Source organism: Gorilla gorilla, chromosome 23 (genome assembly GCF_029281585.2).
Source record: "Gorilla gorilla gorilla isolate KB3781 chromosome 23, NHGRI_mGorGor1-v2.1_pri, whole genome shotgun sequence".
NCBI lineage: Eukaryota > Metazoa > Chordata > Mammalia > Primates > Hominidae > Gorilla > Gorilla gorilla.
In genome coordinates, this window is record NC_086018.1 from 37,227,414 (window position 1) to 37,252,575 (window position 25,162).

General features: G+C 57.7%; 1 protein-coding gene and 1 long non-coding RNA gene across 6 annotated transcripts; one reads left to right on the forward strand and one right to left on the reverse strand.

Moving 5' to 3' along the window:
• Nucleotides 1-606: 606 nt before the first annotated feature.
• Nucleotides 607-21,250, reverse strand: PDGFB (platelet derived growth factor subunit B). 2 transcript variants are annotated; one of them, XM_055374675.2, is made up of 7 exons: nt 20,170-21,250; nt 12,008-12,104; nt 9,663-9,752; nt 7,853-8,058; nt 6,298-6,442; nt 2,059-2,209; nt 607-1,528 (listed from the first exon to the last, which is right to left on the reverse strand). In XM_055374675.2, exons 1-6 carry the CDS (start codon nt 20,230-20,232, stop codon nt 2,085-2,087), a joined length of 726 nt encoding a protein of 241 aa, XP_055230650.1. In that variant the 5' UTR covers nt 20,233-21,250; the 3' UTR covers nt 607-1,528; nt 2,059-2,084. The 2 variants fall into 2 exon arrangements, with proteins under 2 accessions (XP_055230650.1, XP_030861439.1); XM_031005579.3 differs by having other exon boundaries at nt 607-1,677; nt 20,170-21,247.
• LOC129529510 (uncharacterized) lies at nt 18,458-24,769 on the forward strand. Of its 4 annotated transcripts, none has more exons than XR_008675053.1 (2): nt 18,458-18,552; nt 22,306-24,769. It is a non-coding gene; the product is annotated as an uncharacterized lncRNA (long non-coding RNA). The 4 variants fall into 4 exon arrangements; XR_008675054.1 differs by having other exon boundaries at nt 22,329-24,769; XR_010133165.1 differs by lacking the exon at nt 18,458-18,552 and adding an exon at nt 21,177-21,282 and having other exon boundaries at nt 22,329-24,769.
• The last annotated feature ends 393 nt before the right edge of the window (nt 24,770-25,162 follow it).

A 25,162-nucleotide genomic window follows, 5' to 3' on the forward strand; every position in this document is an offset into this window, starting at 1 on the left:
TAATTGTCACGCACGATGCCAACAGACAGACCTCCGGCGGATTCATTTGGTTTTGTTTTGTGGTTATTTTTTTTTTACAACTTTAAATACGGAATATAAATAAATTTTACATTTAAAAAATAAAAGGAAAGCCCCCAAAAATATAATCACCGACTTTACAAACTGAAGGAAGCAGGTTTTGGAAGGCGGGAAGGGGGAAAGTGCAGTAGGTGGGAAGGGAGGTGGGAGCTCAGACCCCACCCCTAGGGGGTCTTGGGGATCTTTTCCCATCTCTCCCCCATTCCCAGCCCACGAGCTGGTTTCCTAGGAGGAGCCACCAGAGGTGGAGCTCAGAAGGATCGAAGATGGGGAAGTGTGCAAGCAGGGAGGGGTGCGGGCAAGAGGGCTGCACCCTCCCTTGGAGACCTTCTCCCAGGTGTCCCACACCCACCTGGAAGGGCAGTTGCTGGAGCAGAGGACTTTGGGAAATGGAGGTCATGTGGACAGCAGTGTTGCCTCCCTGCCCCTACCACAGTCTCCCTCCTATTTGGCCGCTCCAAGCCACAGGCTGCATCAGGGGCACAGCCAGTCCACAAGAAGTCTTTGTGTGAATTAGGAAAAGGATCCTTTTCCTCTTTACCTACATCTGTCAGAAATTGTCATAATAAATATACAAATCAGCTTTATCTATGATGTGAACAGTGCTCCCTGCATACAATGTCCTTGTGCAGTACACACCCTGCACAACCTTACATGGCAGTCGTGGCTGGGTTGGAATATGATGAGCAGGTCCCTTGCTGCCCTGGCCTCTAGTCTTCTGCCCTAGAGAGGAGTGACTGGGATCATCTGGGGCCTTAATAAGGGGTTCAAGAGCCCCTTGGTGGAGCAGACTGAAGGGCCAGGACAAGAGGAAAATGCAGGGTGGAGGTAGAGAGATGAAAGGAACCAGAGGAAGAGGTGAATCAGAGTGGAGTGTGGGGAGGAAGGGGTGGCAGGAGGCAGGGGATGCCCAGGTCACCATCTGCAGCCACCTCAACAGCAAACTCCATCTCTAACCCACCTGAGAGGGCACCCAGCCACTTGGTGTGCTGGCCACACCCACCAAGAGGAGTCCACGTCTTCAAAACGAAAACAAAAAGAAGCCACTGTGCACAGAGGCACCAGGGAGACGAGGTGACTGGTGTTTGGGCACCGTGGGAGGGGTTTTCTCCAGTCTGTGTGCCCGTCTGTGGTCTTAGCCACGGAGTCCAAGGCAGCCTGGCCCGCCTGGAGGTGCCTCCCCTCAGAGCTGGCCAGGGGTTCAGGGACCAGGCAGGCTATGCTGAGAGGTCCTCAGGGCTCCTCGGGACAGTCCACAGCGCTCAGGTGTGGCCCAGGCCAGGTGCAGGGGAAGGAGCCTGTTTCCCCCAAACGGCGACCCCATCAGTCTCTCTCACACTCTTATCCCAAGTTCTTGGAGTCAAGGGAAGAAGATGGCGATGGAGTTCAGTCCTTCTTTTTCTTCTTGAGCTGCTGGGCAAGACGCCGGAGGCCGCTGGGAGGAGACCCGCTGATGGAAGGGTGGACAGACACGTGGAGGGGTGGGGGAAGCACCATTGGCCGTCCGAATCAGGCATCGAGACAGACGGACGAGGGAAACAATATTATCACTCCAAGGACCCCATGGGGGCAATACAGCAAATACCATATTAAATAACCCTGCAGGCCAAGCAGAGAGACACGGGGGTCAGAGACAGCCTAGAGGGTCCATCCCATGTTCATATGTCCCCGATGCCAGGGGCAGGGAGCTGGGGTCAACTAGCCACCCCTGATTTCCAGCAATGCTCAGGGCTGGGGGCACTGAGGGGCTGGGAAGATTGAGATTTAGACCTCTCATTCTCTTAGGGCATGCTGGGACACAGCTGGGCTGGGGTCTCCAAAGCCCGCCACCCACCCTGCCCCAGCTGATAACTGGACAGAGAGGACCAAGGCTCAGAGGCTGGATTTTGTATGGAAAAATCCTTTCCCCTGACCCCATCCACAGACCACAGAGAAGAAAACACAGGATTCTGGGCCTCAGTTGCCCCGCCCGGCCCTCACCTGCCCACACTCTCCTGCCGATGCCCCTAGGCTCCGAGGGTCTCCTTCAGTGCCGTCTTGTCATGCGTGTGCTTGAATTTCCGGTGCTTGCCCTTGGGGGGCCGGCGGACTCGCACCGTCCGAATGGTCACCCGAGTTTGGGGCGTTTTGGCTGCACAAGAAAAAGAAAGACCTCGTCAGCATGTGGACCATTGGGGAGGTCTTTCCCCACTGACCAAGGCCTGCCACGGACCTTCTGGGCTCAGGAAAGGGACAGGAGGGGAATCTGGACCAGGGTCCTGGGTTTGGATCCCAACTCCACTGCTCACCAGCTGTATGTGCCTTGGGGACAATGACTGAAACTCTCTGAGCCTTGGCGCCTCCATCTGTGGAATGGGGGTAATAAGACTGCCCACCTCATAGGACTGGTGGGAGGAATAAATGACAGTATGCTGGCAAAGCTCTTTGCACAGTACTGGACACAGAGCCGGGTAGATTAAATATGGCTTCAAGTTCTTTGTCATTGCCCACTGACCAATAGAGTTTATTTCCCTGCCCCTTGAATCTGGCCTGGAGTTGGATCTGGTTAACCAACAAGAGGCAGACGTGGTGCCGTGCCAGTTCCAGGCAGAGGTCTTAAGAAGGGCTGGCAGCTCTCACCTTCATGCTTTGGGGGACCCTGGGCTGCCACATAACAGGTCTGGCTACCCTGCTGGAGAGGCCACATGGAGAGTCCTGGTGGGGACTGGCTCTCCCCGTACAGCCAGAGGCCCTGGACTACAGGGAGAGGAAAAGAGGCCCAGCTGTCCCCGTTGAGTCTCCAGATGACCACAGCCCAGGCCACCAGCTGACTGCAACCAGTAGTGGGGCCAATAGAACCGCCCAGCTGAGCCCAGTCAACCCCCAGACCTGGGAAAGATAATAAAAAGCTCCAAGTATGAAGTGGTCAGCACATGGCAGCTGCTATGACTCACTTTTTTTTCTTATTTTCCTTAGCTTGACCTACTATTGAGGTTTCCTCCCAACCTCTCGGCCCTGTCTGATCACGTGGTGTGGAGGCCACTGGGCTCTGGGCCAGAATCATACTCCCACCATGAAGCTGGGCCTTCGGGTCAGTTGTGCCTGTCACCTACCTGCCCCTTGCCACTCTGAGAAGCAGTAGAGTGGGATGGGCCACAACTCAGGCTGAGGATCTGACCCACCTGGGCTCAAATCTGGGCTCTCCCACGTATTGTGGACATTGGAGCAAGTCACTTAAATGCCCTGCGCCTCGATTTCCGCATCTTTATTTATTTGTTTTTAAGACGGAGTCTCACTCTGTTGCCCAGGTTGGAGTGCAGTGGCGCGATCTCAGCTCACTGCAACCTCCACCTCGCAGGTTCAAGTGATTCTCCTGCCTCAGCCTCCCGAGTAGCTGGGATTACAGGCATGCGCCATGACACCTAGTTAATTTTTGTATTTTTAGTAGAGATGGGGTTTCACCATGTTGGCCAGGCTGGTCTTGAACTCCTGACCTCAAGTGATCCACCTGCCTTGGCCTCCCAAAGTGCTAGGATTATAGGCGTGAGCCACCGCGCCCAGCCGATTTCCACATCTTTAAACCAGAGAAGACAGCAGCCCTGGCCTTCTAGCTTTAGGAGACAATACATGGAAATGGCCAGAAACCCCCCAGCTAGTGTTTACCATGCACCTGGTGCTGCTCTATGCTCATTTCCCTTCACGGCAGGTGCTGTTACCGGCGGGTGCTGTTTCCCACACTTTACAGATGAGGAAACTGAAGCAGAGAGACTGGGATTTGAACTCAGGGATCTGCCTCTAGAGTGCACACCTCCAACCACTCAGCACAAACGACAGTGCCTGTGAGCCTCAGTCAAGGGGAGCTCTTATACACTTCTCTCCCTCCTGGATTCCCAGGTGGCCACCCTGGCAGGGACAGCTGTGTCTGCTGAGCTCAAGGCCAGCCGTTTCCTGGGAGCCTTTTGAGCTCTCCCAGCCTGCCGGGATCTGACACCTGACCTCCCACCTTACAGACACCAGCTCCCAAGAGGCAGCTCTCCCATCTCTGCAAATGCGCAGATTTTCTAGCAGTTCAGGGACTTGGATGGGCTTCAGATCCCCTCAGACAGAAGACACCAGGAGGGCCACTGAAGGGCCCAGGGAGTTTCTTCCCCAGAGCCTGGGCCATCAGCAGGACACTGGGCTATACCAAGCCCAGGCAAGCACAAGGTCACCACACAGCTCAAGTGACAACACGCAGATCTGAGCCCAGGAGGTCTGACACTGACCACAGTAACACAGAGAGCCACACTACCAAGACTTAGCCAGGCCCATGGACAGGTGACAGAAACACCGTCATACTCAACCAAAATACCGGAACTAAAATGATGGGACTTTACATCATCTATGTTTCACTGGTATAATGCGCCTCCCAAGAAACTGGTTTAGAAAATTACGTCAAACAAATACATGAAGTAACTCATTCTAAACATAAAGAAGGCCAGGCGTGGTGGCTCAATGCCTGTAATCCCAGCACCTTGGGAGGCTGAGGTGGGAGGATCACTTGAACCCAGGAGTTAGAGACCAGCCTGAGCAACGAATCAAGACCTCATCTCTACAAAAACTTAAAATATTAGCTGGATGTGGTGGCACATGCCTGTAATCCCAGCTACTCAGGAGGCTGAGGAGGGAGGCTTGCTTGAGCCCAGGAAGGAGTTCAAGGCTGCAGTGAGCAATGATCATGCCATTGCACTCCAGCCTGGGTGATGGAGAGAGACCCTGTCTCTTAAAAAAGAAAGAGGCTGGGCGTGGTGGCTCACGCCTGTAATCCCAGCACTTTGGGAGGCCGAGGCAGGTGGATCACTTGAGGTCAGGAGTTCAAGACCAGCCTGGCCAACATGGTGAAACCCCGTTTCTACTAAAAATACAAAAATTAGCCGGGTGTAGTGGCATGTGCCTGTAATTCCAGCTACTCGGGAGGCTAAGGCGGGAGAATTGCTTGAACCCAGGAGGTAGAGGTTGCAGTGAGCCAAGATTGTGCCACTGTACTCCAGCCTGGGTGACAGGGTGAGACTGCCTCAAAAAAAAAAAAAAAATATATATATATATAATTTTCCCTTAATAGAGAAATCACCCTCCATATTAACTCAATAATTTACAACATGTCAGTTTGAAGCTGTCATATGATCAGCCTTTCCATGGCATCCAGCGACTCAGCTCAGCTCTGGGAATAAGACACAGATGCCAAGAAATGGCTCCGTCTTCAGGGTCTTGTTAATAAGAAATGAGAATGAAAAGATTGTCCTGTCCCTAACAATAGAAAGTTACTGAAAAAGAACTATCACTTACGTGATTTTTTTAAACGCTCATCTAATCATATTAATCATTTTTTTGAGGCAGGGTCTTGCTCTGTTGCCCAGGCTGGAGTGCAGTGGTGCCATCACGGCTCACTGTAGCCTCGACATCCCAGCCTCAAGCGATCCTCCCACCTCAGCCTCCTAAGTAGCTGAGACTACAGGCGTGTGCCGCTATGCCTGGCTAATTTTTGTATTTTTTGTAGAGATGCCTCACAATGCTGCCAATTCCACCCCTGACTGATCACCAGCTAGCTGTTCTGCATATGGAGCTGAAATCTCTCTCCAGTGGCTTCTCCCCACTGGTCCTGGTTCCCCCACTCAAGGGTACGAGAAATTCGTTTGATTTCTCATCCCCAGGACAAGCTGCTCACTATCGGAAGTTGATGTGCGCGGAGCTTTCTCTCATCCAGGCCCAGATTCCTTCCACCATCCCATCCCCACATCCAACAAAGCAGGGGGCTATGGTAGCAAGACTGGAAATGGCACTGCTCTGGACGGGGTGGTCAGGGCAGACTTCTAGGAGGAGGTGACTTCTGAGCTGAGACTCTAATGAAAAGAAGGAGCTAGGCTTGTGGAGAGCTGGGAGAAGTGTTCTTCAGCCACAGCGGTGTGTGCTAAAGCCTTGAGGCAGAAACTCCATTAGTTACTGAAAGAGGCCTGCCGGGCGGGGGTGGCACAGGTGAAGGGTACTGGTTGGCAGAGACCAGAGAGCCAGCCAGGGGCTAATCCTCATGTAGGGCTCTCAGGCCAGGGAGGAACCTGGCTTGTTCTCAGCAAGATGAAAAGAAAGCCTCCCGTGAATTTAACCGGGGGCGGGCCTGATCCCGTTTCCATTTTTAAGACCGGCCCCTGCCCCCAGCTGCTGCAGGGGAAGGGGGCTGAGGGCTGAGCCTGGGAAGGTGGTTACCTTGCTGCTCCTGGGAACCCCCCGGGCTTCGGGTCACAGGCCGTGCAGCTGCCACTGTCTCACACTTGCATGCCAGGTGGTCTTCCAGCGTCACCGTGGCCTTCTTAAAGATTGGCTTCTTCCGCACAATCTCGATCTTTCTCACCTGGAGGACAGAGCCACAAAATGCGTCTGTAGAGACCACACAGCCAGGAGCCCGGGAAGCCCGAATGGCTTGCGCTTCCCACCCGGTGTCCCCTGCAGCAATCTTTCCTCGAAAGCCCGGAGAGCAGGCTGTGGGGCAAACGCTTTGGCCCAAACAATAGCAGGACCTTGACCTCTGCCCTTCTCGTAGCTTTTCCATCAAAACAAGCCCTCCCGACCTGGGGCCCCCCTCAGTGCCCCCAGAGAGGGACAGCCAGAAAGGCATTTCCGGGTTGAGCTGGGGCCTGCGGTATCCTCATTCCCGGAGCGCCAGCCAAGGTCAGGGCTGAGGCAGAGGCGGGAGATGGTTGTCTGGAAGGAAGTTGGGGGAGGCTTCATCTAGGAGGGAGGTGGGAACGGGGAGGTCAGATGTCAGGTGTCCATCCATAGAGCTGGAAGCATCGAGGACAGGAGATACCACGAGAGTGGGCAGTGGGGTGGAGTGACATTCGTAGTCTCAGGCGTGGGGCCCAAGCCAGGGAGGGAAGGTGGGCAAGAGGAGAGGCCACGGGCTGGTGGCAGGAGAAGGAAGTGCGGCTAAGCAGGCAGAGCATCGGGCAAGGGCCGGTGCTGAGCTAGAGAAATGCGCACTGCCCAGCCTGTGGGCGAGGCTGGCCTGGGGCGTGCAGGAATCTTTCCACAAGAAGCAGAAGCAGCAGCTTCTCTGACTCTGCCCCGACCAGGGTGAGACCAGGGTGCTCCCTGAGACAGCCTCTACTCTAGAATTTTCCCTGAGTCCAGTGTATGTATTCCCCGTCCCTCCGAAGAAAAGCAGGATCAGCATTCCACTGTTGTCAGGGGACCTGCCCCAGCTCCGCAGTGTCTATCACCTGGTTGGCCTCTCTGCACTCTCTTTATTAAAGACACAGCTTGTCAAAGAGAGACAAGCAGGTGTCAAAGACGCAGGGCCACCCACCTGAGCCTTTCTCAAGACAGCCCTGAATAGGGAGAGCTTTGGGGGAACCTGAGCAGCTCCCCAAAACATTCTGAGTGTCAGACAAATGTTTGCGGATACGTCTCTTCAAGGGACGTTTTGCGATTTTGTCCTTGTAAAGGAGGTGACATCCCTACTTCACGTTGGCTCCACACCTCGCCCAGCCCGGGGGGTCTGTCTGTGGCTTTTGGCTACAGTGGCCTGAGCCACCTCAGAGGACTCATGGTCGGCCTCAGTCCACCTGCCTAGGAAGAGCTTCCCAAGAGTGGGCCTCTCTGGACAGAGCCCAGGAACAAATCAGGAATGTCCTTCGACACACCACTCTGCCCAGTCAAGGAAGCCTGGTCAGGTGCTCTCCTGACCCACCCCAGAGCCCCAGAAGAGTGCTCTCCACCCACCACCGGGACCAGCCTCGGGGGGGCCGCGGAGCCTACACACCTGGACAGGTCGCAGCTGCACCTGGGTGGGGCGGCACTGCACGTTGCGGTTGTTGCAGCAGCCGGAGCAGCGCTGCACCTCCACGCAGGGCGGCCACACCAGGAAGTTGGCGTTGGTGCGGTCTATGAGGCGCCGGGAGATCTCGAACACCTCGGTGCGCGTCTTGCACTCGGCGATCATGGCCGGCTCAGCAACGGTCAGGGAACCTGGGAGGAGACGAAACCTGGGTCAGGAGCGTAGGCCTGTCCAGAGTCCCCCCACTTGGCAGGGGAGCTCAGCGGGTGCCCCCGGGACTGCTCTTTCTCACGCCCTTCAACCCCAGGATTCAGGTTTCAAGTCCTGGCTGTCATTAGCCATGGGACTTGGGCAGATGGCTGAGCCGCTCTAAGCCTGTGTTTCCCCATCTGAAAATAGGACCATGAGATCTACACCCAAGAACCACCGTAGTTTCAAGTGAGAAAATTCAGAGTGTGGGGCGTGTTGTAAATGCTTAGTAAATGTCCGCTTCCCTCTGCTGGCACATGACTATTTTATTCTTCTTTATGATTTTACACATTTATGGGCTTGCCCAACATGTGGTTGTTACGCAGGTACCATATTAGCTTGAAACCACGCGTGCACTGCTGTCTCACGGTGCCATGGATTCCTGCATCACTGCTGCTTTCAAAGCCTCAGCTTCCTCCTCTATGAAATGGGATAATAACAGCACCTCCCTCCCATGTGGATCTAAGGTGTAAAGTGAGTAAGCCTTGCCTACAGCAAGCACTGAGGTTACCGCTGCTATCCATGTACAGAGGACAGGAGGCTCTGAGAGCTGAATCTCCCGCCCGCCCACATTCATAGATTAGGGGTGGAACTCAGGCCACCTGACTTTTTTCTTTTTTTTGAGACGGAGTCTTGCTCTGTCGCCAGGCTGGAGTGCAGTGGCGTGGTCTCGGCTAACTGCAACCTCCGCCTCCCTGGTTCAAGCAATTCTCCTGCCTCAGCCTCCCAAGTAGCACGGACTACAGGAACCCGCCACCACGCCCAGCTAATTTTTGTATTTTTAATAGAGACAGGGTTTCACCATGTCGGTCAGGATGATCTCCATCTCTTGACCTCGTGATCTGCCTGCCTCAGCCTCCCAAAGTGCTAGGATTACAGGCATGAGCCACCGTGCCCAGCCCAGGCCACCTGACTCTTATCCATCGTTCCCCCAGCCTCTAACTGCAGTGTTTTGGGGACTCCAGGTGTCAAAGAGGAGGAGGGGTTTGAGTGGACATTTGCCTCACCTGGGAGGGTTTCTCTGGGACCTAATGATCTATGGTCTCCTTTAGATCTCTGCAAGGGAGCAGGAGGAAGTTCCAGGCTTTGCTCGAGGTCTACCAGCCTAGGCCGCAGCCCTTTGCCACAGGAGATACCCATAGCCCATCAGGGACCACGCTGGGTTCAAGTGAGGGGAGCAGGTTGGGATCTCAGCCCTACCGCTTCCTAGCGGTGTGACCTCGCCTAGTTCTTTACCCTCTCTGGGCCCCAGTTTCCAACTCTGTGAAATGGGGTTAATAATATCTACCTCCAGGACTGAAATAAGGAACGAATGAGCTTTGCAGCACTATATTTAGAAAACAGATAGTGTGGGGGCGAGGGGGTGTGATGACTCAACACAGGCATTTAAGGATGGTTTTACTCTCAGTTCGCTCAGTCCTGAATGTGGGGGGAACGGGAGTTGTAAGAGGACCCTCGGGGCCCTCCGACTGGCTGCCCGCCCCCGTTCTCTTTCCCTGGCCCCCATGCTAACTTGAAGGACCCTTGTTGGGTGTCTCAGTCTTACCCAGGCTCCTTCTTCCACGAGCCAAGCTCTCCAGCTCGCCTCCAGAGTGGGAGCGGGTCATGTTCAGGTCCAACTCGGCCCCGTCTTCCTCTGCAGGAGAAGTCACAGTCAGACACAAGGCGGCCCCACCTTGGCCAGGGGCTCCCTCCGCCGGGGTGTCTGGGCAGGCAGGAGGTTTGCCTCTCCCCACTCCAGAGAACAGTCCCTCCTTCCAGCCCCCATAAATACACGGGTCCTGGCCCTGAGCAGGGACCCTCCAAGCAGCCCCCAGGACAGCTGCAGGCCCAGGATCCTGACTGCATCCCTGGCTCTTTAGCCACATTTTTGGCCAGAACCCATGTCGGTGGAGTTAAAAATAACCCTTCCCCTTTGCTACTGTAAGTGAACCCTCCTCGGCCTCCAGGGCGGGGCTAGGACCTGGGGCACTGAAGGCCAGTTTCCAGTGCCCCTCCACCCAGCGTTCCCATAGGAAGTGCTGAATGGAGAAATTCCCAGAAGCCCCAGGGGGACCGCATGCCCTGAACACAGCCCCTCTGGAGCCCCGGACAATGGCCGCGCTGGGCAGGCGGGAGCCACGGAGGGAGGGAGGGAGGGAGAGGGATGGGGGTGGGAGCTGAAGACAGAGAAGAGGAGAAGAGGGGTGGGAGTTGGGCCTGCTGGGGGTGGGGAGTCCCTGCCACACACCCCTCTAGGGCCTGGTCTCTCTAGCTCCGGGGCCCTCACACCGTATCTGTGTCTGTCTCCCTCCCCTTCTCTAACCTGTTGCCCCACCTCTGCCCCCAGCCGTCTGTTGATTCCTCTGGTCACAAATGACAGCTCCCTTTTCTAGCCTGGGCACCATCTCGGTCCCATCAGCACTCCTTGGAGACATCGGTCCTTTCCAGAACCCATGGCCAGAGGTTGGCTGCTGGGAAGTGAGGGCTGAGGGAGGCCTCTGAGCTGGATGTTAAGGCGTGGACAGACCCTTCTGTCTCTCTCATGGGTGAGGAGCCACAAATAAACTAAGGGGCATTGGGAACACGCTCCTGCCACCTCCACACAGCACCCCATGGCTCCAGTTCTGGCCCCGACCCACTGGCCCCATCCAAGACAAAGGCGCCTGCCGCCTGTCCGTCCCGGGTACTGCAGGGAGTCTGATGACTAGTCCGCTTCCGTCCAGCCTGACAGCCCCTACGTCAACGAGCCTATCTGTCCCTCTGGCTCCTTTCCTTTCTCCCTGCCATCTCTGGAATGTCCCTGGTGGGGAGGAGATGGGGAAAAGATGCGCTTTGTGGAAAGGTTAAGTTGATTAGGAAAAAATAGCCACATGGTTGCCTTGAAACAGGCCTGCTATTGAAAGCCTCATCTCCAAGATCCCGACCCCCACCAGGGGTGTGGAGGGGCCGTCTGAGGGTGGGGGCGTAAAGACTTGGAAAGAAATGGTAGAAAGGCTAAATTTGGAAGTTGCCCCATTGTGTGTGGCCAGGGGCGGCCAGTCGGGCATAGGGTGGGGGTTGTGGGAGACATCGGGTGGGGGCCCTGGCGAACAATAGGTGGGCCCAGCTGGGGCCCCCTCCTGCCTGCCTCACCACCCCCCCAGCACAGGCGGGATTGAAAGGGCCCGGGAATGCTTTTGAGAGGGAGCCAGGGGCCCAACGGGGAGAGGAAACAAAGGCAGGAAATGCTGTTCCCCCGTAGATAGCGTCTGGGCAAGGATTACAAAGTGACAAAGAGACAGAACCCCAGAGGGAAGGGGACCTGGGGGTGCAGGGGGGCTGCTGACCAGGGCTCCAGGGAACAGGCCAGAGGTTAGAATAGAATGGAATTTGCTCTGAAGACAGCGTTTATAAATACATTGTCAATCCAGCCCGCCAGCCCCGCCACGTGTGTGCCACCGAGCACGTGCCCATTCGCTGAGTGAGCTCTGGGGCACGGGTAGGGCTGCCTGCTGGTCGAGGCCAGGTGTCCCCAGGGGACCTCACAGACCGGGCCCCTAGCCAGAGGGGCGGGGAGATGACTCCTCCAGTGCCACCCTCCCTGGCTGGGCCCACACCTGGAGACATACTCGGCAGATGCCCTGGGCACCTTCTCCCCACCCTCCCTCCTCCTGGCACCCCACCCTCGGCACCAAGCCGGAGCCACACGTGGGTGCTTCTCCTGCCACACCCCAAGTCCCAGGTACCAACCCGCCTGCTGACTCGGCCCTGCCCTGGATGGGTGTGGCCAGGCTCTCTCTGGGCTGCCATGGGCCTCTAGCTCTCCAGACGTCAAGGAGGAGGGATGCCTCCTGTCCTGCCCCTCCCAGCTCTCTTAAAGTCTCCTCGGAGGGCCGGAGGGCCGGAGCGCGGGGCGAGGATTCCATTTACCTCCGGGGTCTCCATGCAGCAGGCGTTGGAGATCATCAAAGGAGCGGATCGAGTGGTCACTCAGCATCTCATAAAGCTCCTCGGGAATGGGGTCCCCCTGCCGGGCAGACACCAAAAGGCTGAGTGAGCTGGGAGTGGGGGCTTTCCAGCATGGCTGTCTCCCCCACCACACGCTTTCTCGCTTTCTCCTGTGGAAAGCTCCAAGGTCACAGGGAGACGGACAGGCAGGATCCAGGCCTGATGATCAGGAGCACAAAGGCCTTGGGGCCTGGACCTGCCGAAGCCTCTGAGACCCAGCTCAGTCCCTGCACCCTCAACCCCCAACAGGAACCCCAGCTTGCTTTGAGTTGGACCTGCTTGTCTCTATGTCTGTCTCCCCCACCAAACTACATGTTCTGGGAATGCACCAAAATCTGATTTCTCCCGGAGTCTCACAACACACCTGACAGCTGAAGACAGCCAGCATTTCCCATGGGCAATCTAACCCCCATTTTACAGAGGGGAAAACAAAGGTTCGAAAAGAGGCTCAATTATTGGCAAAAGCTGCATTCAAACCCATGCCTTTGGGATGACAGAGCCTGTACTCCCAGGCTCCTGGGTCCAAGAGGTGCTTAATAAATGCATGCAGAGTGCGATGGCCTCAGGAGGCCCCAGGTCCTAGTGGTATCTATGAAGTCTCTCACTCGAAAGAGGCGAAAAGGGAATCCTCGGACACGGCCGGGAAACCTGAAAGCTTACCCGTGCCCTGTGCCCAACCAAACCCTATTTTTAGAGCCCCTTTGGCCTGTTGCCAAACACACTCGAAACCTGATAACACTTCAACAGGCCTCATTCGGAGCCGGGCTTCCTCCAGGGAAACCGCAGGTCCCACAATGACACAAAAGCAGCCCCGTAGGAAGGTCACAGCCACGTCCCCCACAGTCCCAGGAGACCCAAGGGGCTGATGCCAGAGATCCCAAGAAAGAGGCGAGGGCAGATGGGAGACTGAGAATCACAATCCAGACCACCAGCCACTGAGAAGCAAAGAAAATTCCTAAGATGTCGCTGCATGTTCAAAGGCTGGGACCGGACTTCCACGTGTGCAAATACACACGTGCAGGCACAGGCACTCGGGCTGCACGGTCTGGACAGACAGTCCTGGAGAGGGCGTCAATAGGCTTGGCACATTACTATAGAACCTTGGGTTAAACTATTTTCTGCCTCAGTTTCCCTGGATTAAGAAGGGAGGACTTCCCTTCTTGGTTCGCTCCACACTCCCGGAGCCGAAGGTCGGGGGGCTCAGAGGGGGTCGGTGCAGGCTACCTTCACAAAATGGATGCTGCTTTCTCACTGCCTGATGGCGGAGGGGGAGCGAGGGAGAGGAGAAGAGGTCGTCTCAGCCCTGTGGCCAGCCTCAGGGGGCTCTCCCCAAAAGCTCTGTTTCCTCCAGCTTATCATGAAGTCTAGCAACACCTCCAGAGGTTCAGCCATGACCAACTCTGGCCACCCACATCGATCCAGGAGCCAGAAGACTCAGGGCGGGGGGTGGGGGTGACCACTTTTAAAGCTACATCAATTCCCTGAAACCCCTGAGTCTCCATGTCTTTGTTTGAACATGGAACTTACAACTCCACCCAATGTCTAAGGGCTGCTGGGCAACTCGAGGAAAAAAAGGTGGCAGGGCTTGGCTGAGAACTAGGGTCTTTCCTTCAATATCCGGGCAGCCAGGGGCTGCACGTGCAAGACAGAGGAGGGTATGGGCCCCGCTGCCCCTCACTTTCGGCCCCATCTCCTCCGGGCTCTGCCTCCTCCCGCCCTCAAGCAAGTTCATTCTTTCCACCTCAGAAGAGAGACCACGCCTCCGGTGCTCTCCAAATGTTGACAAAGTACCCAACCCACAGAACAGAGGGCTTGGTCTCCAGTGAACACCAGCAAAAGCCGCTTCCCCTGAGAGTTCTGTCAAACCCAGAACTGGCAGGCCAGAGAGCCGAATCCCACGCCTTTGGACCAACTGCCGTGTGACCTCAGCTGGTCACTGCCCCTATGGTCCTGTCTCTCATCTGTGAATCGAGGGGCTTGAAGAACATTCGATTCAATTCTAATTCTGCCAGGAGGTGTTAGAAGGGGCAGAGAAAACGCCAAAGCCGGGTGCCTAGCCAGGCCTCCCTGGATCACTGGCAGAAGGAGAACAAGAAGTGTTTGTGGAGTAAAGATTCAATTAACCCCCCAGGGGAGGGGCCCAAAGGCCTAGTAGCAAATGGCATTTAGTGCTTGTGCCAAGATCTCCCTGCCCACTGGAGAGCCGGCTGCAGCTGCCAGCCACGGCGGAGGAGGCAGACCCCTGAACAGGCCGAGTGGACACCCCAGATCCAGGCCCACGACACGTAGGAGATGCCCCTCCAAGGCTGAGTGTAAAAGAGCCCAGGGTAGGGTCTGAGGAGGAGAGAGAGGCACATAGTAGGTCCTCGGTAAATACTGGTCAAATGCATGAAGGAGTCTACCATTTTCCAGGTTCTGTCCAGTATGATTCTTCTGCCTCCTCCACCAGGAGGGCCACCTGGGATATTCTTCCCCAACCCTAGGCAAATGAGCAACTAGAGTCCCTTTTAATCTGAGCAGGGAGTCCGTCCCTGAAGATGCTTCTGGTAATGTGGCCACTAGATGCCCAGAACTCCCCATAAGCCCCCGGATTTGGTAATAATACCACAACTAACGTCTATGAATGCCAGCTACAAGCCAAACGCTGAGAAAAATACCGTATAAACTACCAATCCTAAGAGGCTGGCAGTATTTGTATCCCCATCCTCCAGATGAGAACACTGAAGCTTAGAAAAAACTAAACAAGCAGCAACAGGTCCAGACAATTAGCAAGTGGCAGAGCTGGGTCGTTCCCAGGCTCCAGACTGCCCACCTGTTCCAGCCCACCATGGGGCATCTCAGCCTCCCTCTCCTGTGTTCTGAGGTCACTAGCCCTCAGCATCGCACAAGGTTCGTGTTGGCTCTTTACTCTGCAGCATGTCCCACGTCAGAGGCTCTCAACCAGGGCCCACTGGGCCCCCAGGGGACAGTGGCAATGTATGAAGCCACCGCTGGTGGCCACAACTTGGGGTGTGCACTGCATCTTAAGTTGGGGGAGGCCGGGGATGCCGCTCACCACCCTTCAGGGCACAGGGCAGCCTTCCCAAACATCAGGAGTGCAGAGGCTGAGAAACCCTGTAGCAGAGGAAAGAGCAAGGGCTCCAGACGCCAGGGCAACCTGGATTCTTGGAATCTTGTCACAATCTAAAACCTCGGCTTCTGCATCTTTTAAATGGGGCTAATAATACCTCGCCCGGGGTTACTGAGAGGCATAATTGCACAGAGCAGAGCTGCCAGCAGATAATGGGAGCTTAATGTGTTGTCACTGTCATCATCATTAATTCTTTCCGGATGGCTCCTTTGTGGGCAGCAGCGAGTGGCACACGTGCTCAGGGCCAGCAGCACAGGACATTTCTGAGGATGACAAGGAGTGGGTGGAGAGCTGCCTGCCTATGAAAGAGTGCGTGACTTTGCATTATCCCTTGTGCTGGGCCACAGGAAATGGTACCCTACCTCCACACTGGCAGAGCCTGGGCCGTGTGGGCTTACAGGGCCCTTCCGGGGCTGGGGGTGGGTGAGGGTGGGGGGACACTCAGCACGTGCTCAGCTCCAGGATGCAATGCTCTGGGGATGACGAGCATGAGCACCTGTTGGGAGTCACAGGCTCTTCTTGGTATGGGAAGGTGAGCCGCCCGGAGCCTGGTTTTCCTGGGCACAGGTTCCGCAGGCCTCCAGGTGGACAGCTCACTTCAGAGATGGGAAAGGAGGCCTGGCACCCTGAAGAAGCTGCCCCAAGATCTCAGGCCCGGGGTTTCTGGCAGAGTGAGGGCGTGGCGAGGAGGCAGCTGGGGCAAAGCCAGCCGTGGGAGCCAAGGTAAACAGCCTCCTCTGACCCCGCCCCCAGCGCCAGCTGCAGCAGGTAGGAAGGGCACGAGCGAGCGTGAGGCCAGGTGAGTGATCTGCTCCCAACCAGGCTGGCAGATCAAAGGGGCTTGAACCCCACCCTCCTCCTGGGCCCAGCACACACACACAGATACACACTCCCCGGCCCGCCTGCCGTTCCCACCGAGGGACACACAGGCCCAAGCAACCAGGGGCGTTGTCTGTGGCTGGCAGAGGAAGAAGCTGATGAGGCCTCCCAGAGCCTGCCTGCTTGAGAGTCGCAGGCCTTATTTAGATCGAATGCCAAAGCCAACCAACCCCTTTGAAGAAGCCCTCTCGGGGCAAACCACAGAAGCCATTAGAACCAGTGTTTCCCACCTAGCATTCCCCTTCTTTATTGCTCTTGGACCCTTCCACTCAGCCTCTGCTCCTTCACGTGGGCCCAGCACCCTGGCCTCCCCACCTCTTGCAGGAGCAGAGGAAAATTAAAGCAGGAAGAGAGGAACCAGTCCAGCCATTTATAATACTGGCAACCACGGCAATCACTGCCCATCCCCATCCCAGCCAGGGGACGGGGCCAGGGGATTCTGCCATTCTTCGGGAACTCTGCACTAATCCAGTCTTCTCTCTCTCTCTCTCTCTCTTTTTTTTTTTTTTTTAGGTGGCAGAAACTTAGCCCCAGCTAAAGATACACAGAACCTTTGCAGTCTGATTTTCTTTCTGTTTCTTCTCCTCTGTCCTCTCTAATCCTGGTAGCCCAAGTCCCAAGATAGAGGAGAGACAGACATGCTTCTCTCTCAAGATGGGGGGCCTTGAAAGACTGATGCCTACCAGAGGGCTGAAAAGGGGGGCTGCCCTCGGAGCAGAGCAAAGCGAGGAGTCAGTGGGGCCATGGAGCAGCAGGGGGCCAGGTCCTGCCCTCCCCACCAACCCAGCACTAACTGTTCTTTGCACAAATAGTTACTGATTGTCCACAGGGCTCTGGGCACTGTTCTAAAAGTGGGGACCAGGAGGAAAGCTCTCTAATGGGGTTGACACTCCAGTAGAGAAAGCAGGTAATAAACAATGAAATAAACCAGAACATAGGAAGAGTTGTCACAGAAAAGGCTCCTCAATGTGGGGAGGGGAAGACAAGACGTGGAGAGGTACTTATGAGGCCCATGATAAACATCTCACCATTCCTGCTCAGTCAGTCTCTCTCTCTCTCTCAGACACACACACACACACACACACATACACACACACACACACACACACACACACACACTCTTCCTGGCTCTTGCACCAGATCCTCCAAATTCTGTTTGACCTGCCCTTGCACACCTCCAGGGCTCTGGGATTCCAGCAGTTGGTCTCCTGCCCCCTAGGGCCATTAGCAAAGCCAGAGGAAGCTGGATGGCAAAGGGCAGTGGGGCCCTTCACTCTTTCCCGGAAGAAGGGTGCTGAGGCCAGACGCGTCACGTGACAGTGGGACTCGCCCTCCTGGAAGCCAGCTCAGCTGGTGGAGATGGCACCTCAGAGGCCTCGGCAGGCCCTCCGCCCAGCCCTGCCTCACGGCTGCCTGCCGTCTGCTGAAAGATTAGTCCGAGCACGACCAGGACGTGGCCAGCTCCAAGGCCACCTCCACCAGCAGGCCTGCCCTGACTCTCCCAGCACTGGCCATTACAGCTCCTTCCTGGACTGACCCCTGCGTGGTCCCATCCCCATGCAGGTCCCCTCCCCCAGGGCCAGCCTGAGGCTCACTCAGGCTTAGCAGCAAAGTGCTTCATAAACTGCAAAGTGCCACATACATCGCGCCTGTGGCCATGTGTTCAAGAATGCTGTGACTAAAGTGAGGAGAAAGGCAGTTTCTGTGCCACAGCCTCCACCCCAGATACACGAGCCCGTGGAGCTGTGGGAAAGAAGGAGGAGGTGCTGGACGAAGCTGGAAATGGTAAGGGGAGGCTGGGGAAACATCCAGCTGTCAGCGGCCTCCCCGGGGCACGCTGGGATCAGCCAAGAGAATGCAACAGCCAGGGGTGGGAGCCCCCTCCGCGGTTGCACACGCCAGGTCCCTCCAGTCTTGCAGGTTCTAATGAAGGCTTATGTGAAGGGGGAATCGCTCTGGACAGCTCAGTGCCCCTCAGAGTCACATCACCACCATTTTCCACCACGCGGAGGTGGTTGAAAAAAAGGAGTCACAGATGGGTAAGGTTTGAGGGGCGTCGGGCTGACAAGGCAAAAAAAAAGTAGGTGCTGTGGAGCTGATGGGAGGTTCTCCCTCCCTCACAGGACGCCAGGAAGGAAATGGGGCCGCTACAGAGGTGGTGAGGTGCCAGGGCCCACGGAGGGCCCACCTGTTGCGCGGGGGCGAGCACCAGGCGCTGGGTGCACGGGGGCCCGTGCGTGCCTGTGTACGTGCGTGGGTGTGCGCGCACGTGTGCTCAGGCCGCGCGTGCAGGGGCCGTGCGTGCGTTTGTGTGCGGTGCGCGCGCGTGTGTCCCGCGTGTGCACGGGCGTGGCAGCGGCGGGCGCGCGACCTGGCCGCGGTAGTGCGTGCCCGTCGCTCTGCGCGCCCGCCCGCCGGAGCGCAGCATCGCCTCCGGCCAGGAGTGTGCATGCGTGGGGTGAGTGAGCGAGTCGGGGGCCCGGGCGGGGTGGGCTGCGGAGAGCAGCCACGGGGAGCCGCCGTTCCCAGGACGCCCTGGCACCGGGCCCAGCCCCCAGGTCCCACGGCGAGGCGAGGCGGCAGCTGGGGCCGGCCGGCCACCCCCTCCCCAACAGCTGGCCGCGGCCCGGGGGGCTGCGGGAGAGGCGGAGAGGGGGCGTCGGGAGGGGCCTGCAGGCGGCCCGGCCGAGCCCCGCGTCCTCCCTCCCGGGTGCGGGCCGCGGGGGGCGGCCGCGGAAGGGCGGGGCCCCCGGGCGGGCGGCCTGCGGCCCTCGAGGAGCCCCGAGAACAAAAGGAGACGGCGACGGCTCCTCCGTGGTCAAAACAACCTGCGCTGGCGGCAGCCCAAGGCCGGGCCGCGGCCTCCGAGCCCTCCGCCTTAACCCCTTCGCCGCCGCTGCCTCCTTCCTGCGCCTGGCTGGAGGCCGCAGGGGCCGACCCTCCCCGGGAGCCGGCGAGGTGCGGGCGAGGTGCGGACTACCGGCCGCAGCCGGGCGGAGGTGGGACGGTACCCAGTCACGCCGCGCTCCCGGCTGCCCTCTCCTCCCCTCCACCGCGCGCGTCGTCCCGCCCCGCCCCGCCCCCTTTCCCACCTGGATTCCGGGTAGACATGCCAACTCACGGCTACGTGAGGCTGGGAGGGGTGGGGACGGCTCCGACCCCAGCGCTCCCGCAGATGTTTTTGTACCCCATCTCCCGTGCAGCTAGGCTTTTGCAGGCGGCGCGCTCCGCACCCTGCATGCGGGGGAGAGAGGTGCTTCCTCCTGCAGGGCGCGGGCACAGGTACGGCAAGGCCTCAGGCACACAACGCCCCGGGGGCTGGATTCCTTCAGAGCCCCTAGTCCTCCCCCTACCCGAGTGCCCAAAACCTACCTGCGTCTCTATCTCTCTCTCCCTCTCTCTCTCCGTTTCTCTCTCTCTCTCTCTCTCTCTCTCTCTCTCTCTCTCTCTCTCTCTCCCTCTCCCTCTCTCCCTGTTACTCCCACCCCACACCCCGCGCCCGAGACACAAGCTGCTTCCAGACGGTGCTCTGGGGCCGGGCATGCCCTGCGCGTGCCGGAGGGCGTCCACCTGGACCCCGACCGGGAGCCAGGGTGGGACCCGAGCCCCGTCAAAGGTCGGCGTGGATGGCACCGGTGCGCAAGCTTGCACCTCCTGGGCAAGCCGATGGCAGGACAGAGCCCAAGCCGAGGCTGGCGCCGAAGTGGGCTCGGGAGGACGCGCTGCCTTCTGCACCCTGGGCGCCACCCCACCCCCTCTCCCCCGGCCGGGAAGGGGCTTGTTCTCGGGTTCCCAAGGGGTGGGGGACAGGGCCACACACACCCTCCCCCGACACGGAACGGCTTAGGGAGCCAGATTCGCCCGCCGGTTGGAAAGAAAGCCACCGCTGTTGCCTTCCCTTAGAGCCTGTCACCCCCGGACCTCGCTCCCAGCCCGAAGAGGTCACCCAGCGCCCGGCGTCAGGCTCGCGGGCTGCAAGGGTCCAAAGTTCACTGCAGGGAGAGGAGGGGGCGGTCAGAAGGTGGGGGCGAAGGTAATGAATGAAGAACCAGCCCCAGCCGCCGTGGCAACTCACCTCGGCGCTGACCAGACGCAGGTAGCAGCAGAGAGACAGGAAGAGCGCCCAGCAGCGATTCATGCCGACTCCGGGCCCGGCCCCGCGGGGCCCCGGACGCGTAGATCGAGCGCGCCGCCCCCGCGGCCAGGGTGGGGGGCTGGGGAGGGGGGTGGGCTCGGCTCGGGTCCGCGGCGATCAGGCGCTCAGGCCTCTGCAGCCGCGGCTCACCCGCATGGCCCCCGGGCGCCGCCGCCCCCGGCCCCGGCTCCGTCGCTGGGGGGCAGGGGAGGACCTGGGCGCAGGACCTGGGTCCGAGGCCGCTACCTGGGCGGATCCCGAGCCCGAGTGAGCATCCACGGCCGGGGGGCTGCGTCGCGAACCAGCCGAGGCGTCTAGCCGTGTGGGGGCGCCCAGGGGACTCCAACCTCCAAGAGGAAAAGGAACACGGCAGTCGATGGTTCGTCTTCACTCGCCGGCTAAAGGCGTTTTCCTCTGCCCGCCGGCTTAGCTTTTTTGCAACATTTTCTGGAAAGGCCCCCAAAATCGGAAAGCGCGGAGCTGGGCACCTCAAGGCCCAAGTCTCCCCCAAAAAACTTTTTCCAAAGTTGGCTTTGCAACGGCAGCTCGAGCACCCGGGCAGGGAGAGGTGCAAACTCCCGCCCGGGCCGGGTGGGGGGGCGGGAGCGTGTGCGCCCTGGCGCGGGGCCCGGGCGGCGGGCACGGCTGCTCCGCGCGCGCGGCGTGCCCGCTGCGCGCTCGGCTGGGCCCGGCCGACAGGTGGACGCGGCGCGAGTCCGTCGGTCCGTCTGCCCGCCCGCTCGCCGCTCTGGGCGTCCTCTGCGGGCTGCGGGCTGCGAGCTGCGGCTGCTCCGGTTTTCTCTTTGCAGCGAGGCTGGAGGGTGGGCTTTTTTTTTTTCCTTTTTGCGCGCGTATGTATGTGTGTGCGCGCAAAGTATCTCTATCTAGGGAATGAAAAATGGGCGCTGGCGGCCGGAGGGGAGCCCTAGGGAGGCAGCGGGGGAGGCTGCGGGTGCGCAGGGAGGCAGGCGGGCCGCTCCCGGCTGCAGGAGGAGAAGTTGCCACCCTTTCAGCTGTTCCGGCCTTTATAAAGGAGAAGGGAGAGTGCGAGAGGTGGGTGGAGACAGCCTTTCCTCTTCTGGCCCGGAGTCAGCGCCGGGGGGGGGGGGGGGCGGGAGCTGGGGGAGGGCTTGGGGCCAGGGCGGGGCGCTTAGGGGGTCTCTGAGAGCCGAGCAACCCCTCAGTCCATGAATCTGGCCCTGGGGAAAAAAGAACTAGGGGTGACCCACCGTCCCGCCCCTCAGCACAGTGACCATGGACAGGTTAGGAGCCCACGTGGTCTAGGGGGATGTCTCCAGAGCCAAGGCCAGGAGTCCAAGCTCCCCTCCAGGACCAGACATTTCCACCCTGGCACAGGCATGGCAGGGAGGGACTCAGGCTCTGCAGTCTGAGAGCCTGAATTCAGATCCTGCCCTGGCACTCGGGAGCTTGGGTCACCTTGGGCAAGTCACTTCCCTCTGTCCCCTCCATCTAGCCTCAACCTGGAGATGGGGCTATTGTAAGGACTCAGTGTTAGCAAGGGAAGGCACCGCAAGGTGAACCCACAGAACCCGGCAGCCAGCGCCCTTCAGCTGCAAGCTGGGTCCGAGTCTCCTCCTCCTAGCTGGTTGCCTGGCACAACAGGCCCTGCCAGCATTGGCTGAATTTGAATTTGTTGAACTGCAAAGTCACACAAACCCCCACAGCCCTGCAGCATCTTCGCAGGGCTACCAACATGATCTTCCCGTCAGTCACCCTGCTGTTTACTATCTCCCTCAGCCCCCGGGTTCGAGGCCCAGAGCCCACCCACCCACAACCAGCCTTCACACAGTTAACGCCTTCCGCCCCCAGTCAGGGAGCTGCTGTGTCCCTGCCTTCAGCAGTCACACTGTCTCAGTCACAGTCACACGTACTCACACTGGGCCCAGCACCCCCCTCGGGACACGCAGGCTCCTGCATCACCCAGCCTCCCGGCTTTGAGGCACCCTCATCTCCTCCGCTTGCACTGTCTCTGTTATCCGCCCTTCCCTTTGGGACGTCAGCCTGCTTCTCACAGAGGAGCACACTGAGAGAGTCACACCTGCTCTCTCTTCATAGACTGTCTTCTTGGACCTGGACAGGGTGGAACAGAGGAGGAAGGACATCTCAGGTGGTCTTTACAGACCACTGCAGGCACCCACCCACTGCTGACTACCACCCAGCAGCGTGGCACAGTGGCAGAGACGCAGCCTGAAGACACATCACCTCGGTCCAAATCCTGGAGTGGCCACTTGCTGGACAAGTGTCTGCAGGAAGGTTTTTTAACCTCTCAGTACCTTGGTTTCCTCCTTTATAAACTGGAGATGAATTTATAAACTGGAGCTGGGTGTGGTGACAAGCTCCTGTAGTCCCAGCTACTCAGGAGACTGTGGATCGCTTTGAGCCCAGGAGTTTGAGGCTGCAGTGAGTTGTGACTGTGCCACTGCACTCCAGCCTGGGCAACAGAGCAAGACCCTATCTCTAAAGAAATAAAAATAAACCTATAATGGGAAGGAGTGAGAGATAACAGAGAAGCATGGCAAAATTTTAGTGGTGATGGAAATGTTTGTCATTTTTGATTGTGGTGATGGGCTTATGGGTGTATACGTACATCAGAACAAAATGTGTGCAGTTTGTTATACCTCAGTGCAGTTGTAGAGAATTTTTGCCCTCCTCCTGGAGTGGTCTGGAGGCTCCCATGAGGTCCTCCACGTGGAGGCGCTCAGCAAAACACCTTAGCAGGAAGTAAGCGCGTGGATCCTTCCATGCAGCCTTCAAGTTCACTGGTGGCCCCGCACTGCTCCAGGCACTGGGGAGACGGGTGTGAACCAGCCTAATGCAGGCCCCTGCCTTTGAAGAGCCCCATTGAGAAGGACAACCAGATGTATAAACAGATAAATTAGGAGACAGGGTGACAAGGGAGATGGGGCAGCGGGACGAGGAGATAACCCCCAAACACTAGATTTGAAGTCTAACGACTTAGAGATAAAAACCCTGTTCCACCGGACAGCTGGGTCATCTTGACCTTGACCTTCTGTGTCTTCTATAAATAGAATGGTAACAACTACCATGATTAGTGAGCTGACTATGTGGTAGCTAGTGTTTTTCTTACTCTACCTGTAGCCTCTCCATGCTCCTGTGAGATGTGTTATTCCTATCTTACAGATGGGGAAATGGAAGCACAGAGAGGCCAAGACACTTGTTCAAGGTCACACAGCCCGTAAGTGGTAAGGCCAGGACTTGAATCTGAGCAGTCCAGCTACAGAGCCCACATGCTGAGACTACCGTGCTGTGCAGTTTTCTGGCAGGTGATGCTGATGACAATGATGACACTTTTGACACCGCTTTGGTGAGCGCCACATGCATTAATATATGGGAACCTCCTCTGCCAGCTAAAAAGTGCTGGACCCATATGAACTCTGACTTAGGTACAAGTTGGGGGAGAGGGAAGGCTATTCAGAGCAGCATCGTAGAACGCCTACTGTTTGCAGACCCTGTGTGAAGCGCTGAGAAATGGAATGAGGAAGGAGTCCCAGCCTCGGCACTCAGGGACTTCCCATGCTCTCAGTGAGATAGACACAAATCATTGCAGTGCAGGTGCCAGTACAGGGGTTAGAAGTGGCAGAAGAGGGCCCAGCAGACACCTGGGCCTGAATGCTACGTGACACCTGCATGACATCTGGGCCTGAATGTTGTGCTAAGGGCTCCTTTCTTGTACCTTCTCAACAGTCTGTAAAGAACACCTCCCCAGGCGCGGTGGCTCACCCCTGTATTCCCAGCAATTTGGGAGGCTGAGGCCAGAGGATCACGTGCAGCCAGGAGTTCGAGACCAGCCTCAGCAACATAGCGAGATCCCATCTCTTAAAAAAAATTACCAAAAAAAAAAAAAATATATATATATATATATCCGAGTGTGGCCCCAGCTACTCAGGAGGCTGAGTCAGGAGGGAGAATCCCCTGAGCCCAGGAGTTCAAGACTGCAGTGAGCCATCTCAGAGACGGTCTCGGTCTGTCGCCGAGGCTGGAGTGCTGTGGTGCAATCTCTTCTCACTGCAACCTCTGCCTCCCAGATTCAAGCGATTCTCCTGCCTCAGCCTCCTGAGTAGCTGAGACCACAGGCGCCTGCCACCATGCCCAGCTAATTTTTGTATTTTTAGTAGAGACGGTTTCACCATGTTGGCCAGGGTGGTCTCGATCTCCTGACCTCAAGTGATCTGCCCGCCTCAGCCTCCCAAAGTGCTGGGATTATAGGCATGAACCACCACACCCAGCCTAAAAATTTTTTTTTAATAACACCTGCTCGTCTGCCTCCTGCCAGGCTGGGTGTAGCAGGCATCTCCTCCAGAAGGCCCACCAGGCTTGGCACTTGTTCCAGGCTCCACAGCATGCACACCTGGCATCGTCATGGCCCGATCATCAGTCTAGCACTAGACTGAGTCCAGAGTGTTCAAGGGCCTCCTGCCAGCTCCTAGCATACAGTGGCTGCTCAGGAAGTGCCGCTCGCTGAAGGAATGAATAAATGATTAAAATCCTGCCCATTTATCTTTCTGAGTCCTGACCAGTTATTGCAGAGATGCCAGGCCCTTCCTAAAGGGTGGAAAGAGTTGGGGAGGGGCTTGTAGCATGAGCCTCTAAGCTTGGAAGCACAGGGCCCCTGAAGGGCACCCCCTCTTGAGGTATCAGAACTGGGAAGGGTCTGAAGCCACACCACCCTGAATGCACGTGGTCTCATCTGACCTCGGAACTTTAGCAGGGTCGGGTCTGAGGAGCACTTGAATGAGAGAACTGGGAAGGACCCCGCCCATCTTCGCGTTCAGGCCACTGGGAAATAAGGTTCTCCAGCAGAGCTAGGAATGGGGGCGCCCACACCCCCGTAACTCTCCACCCTCCACTCCAGGACAAATCTGAGCCAAAGGGAAAAAGAGTGGCCACAGCC

Bases quoted from the DNA above. Each gene is read 5' to 3' on its own strand.
- PDGFB (XM_055374675.2), bottom strand. From the start codon at position 20,232: ATGAATCGCTGCTGGGCGCTCTTCCTGTCTCTCTGCTGCTACCTGCGT. The intron at 9,753-12,007 runs GTAAATGGAATC...CTTCTCCTGCAG, and splicing joins GCTGCATGGAGACCCCGGAG to AGGAAGACGGGGCCGAGTTG. The intron at 8,059-9,662 runs GTAAGACTGAGA...GTCTCCTCCCAG, and splicing joins TCGTGGAAGAAGGAGCCTGG to GTTCCCTGACCGTTGCTGAG.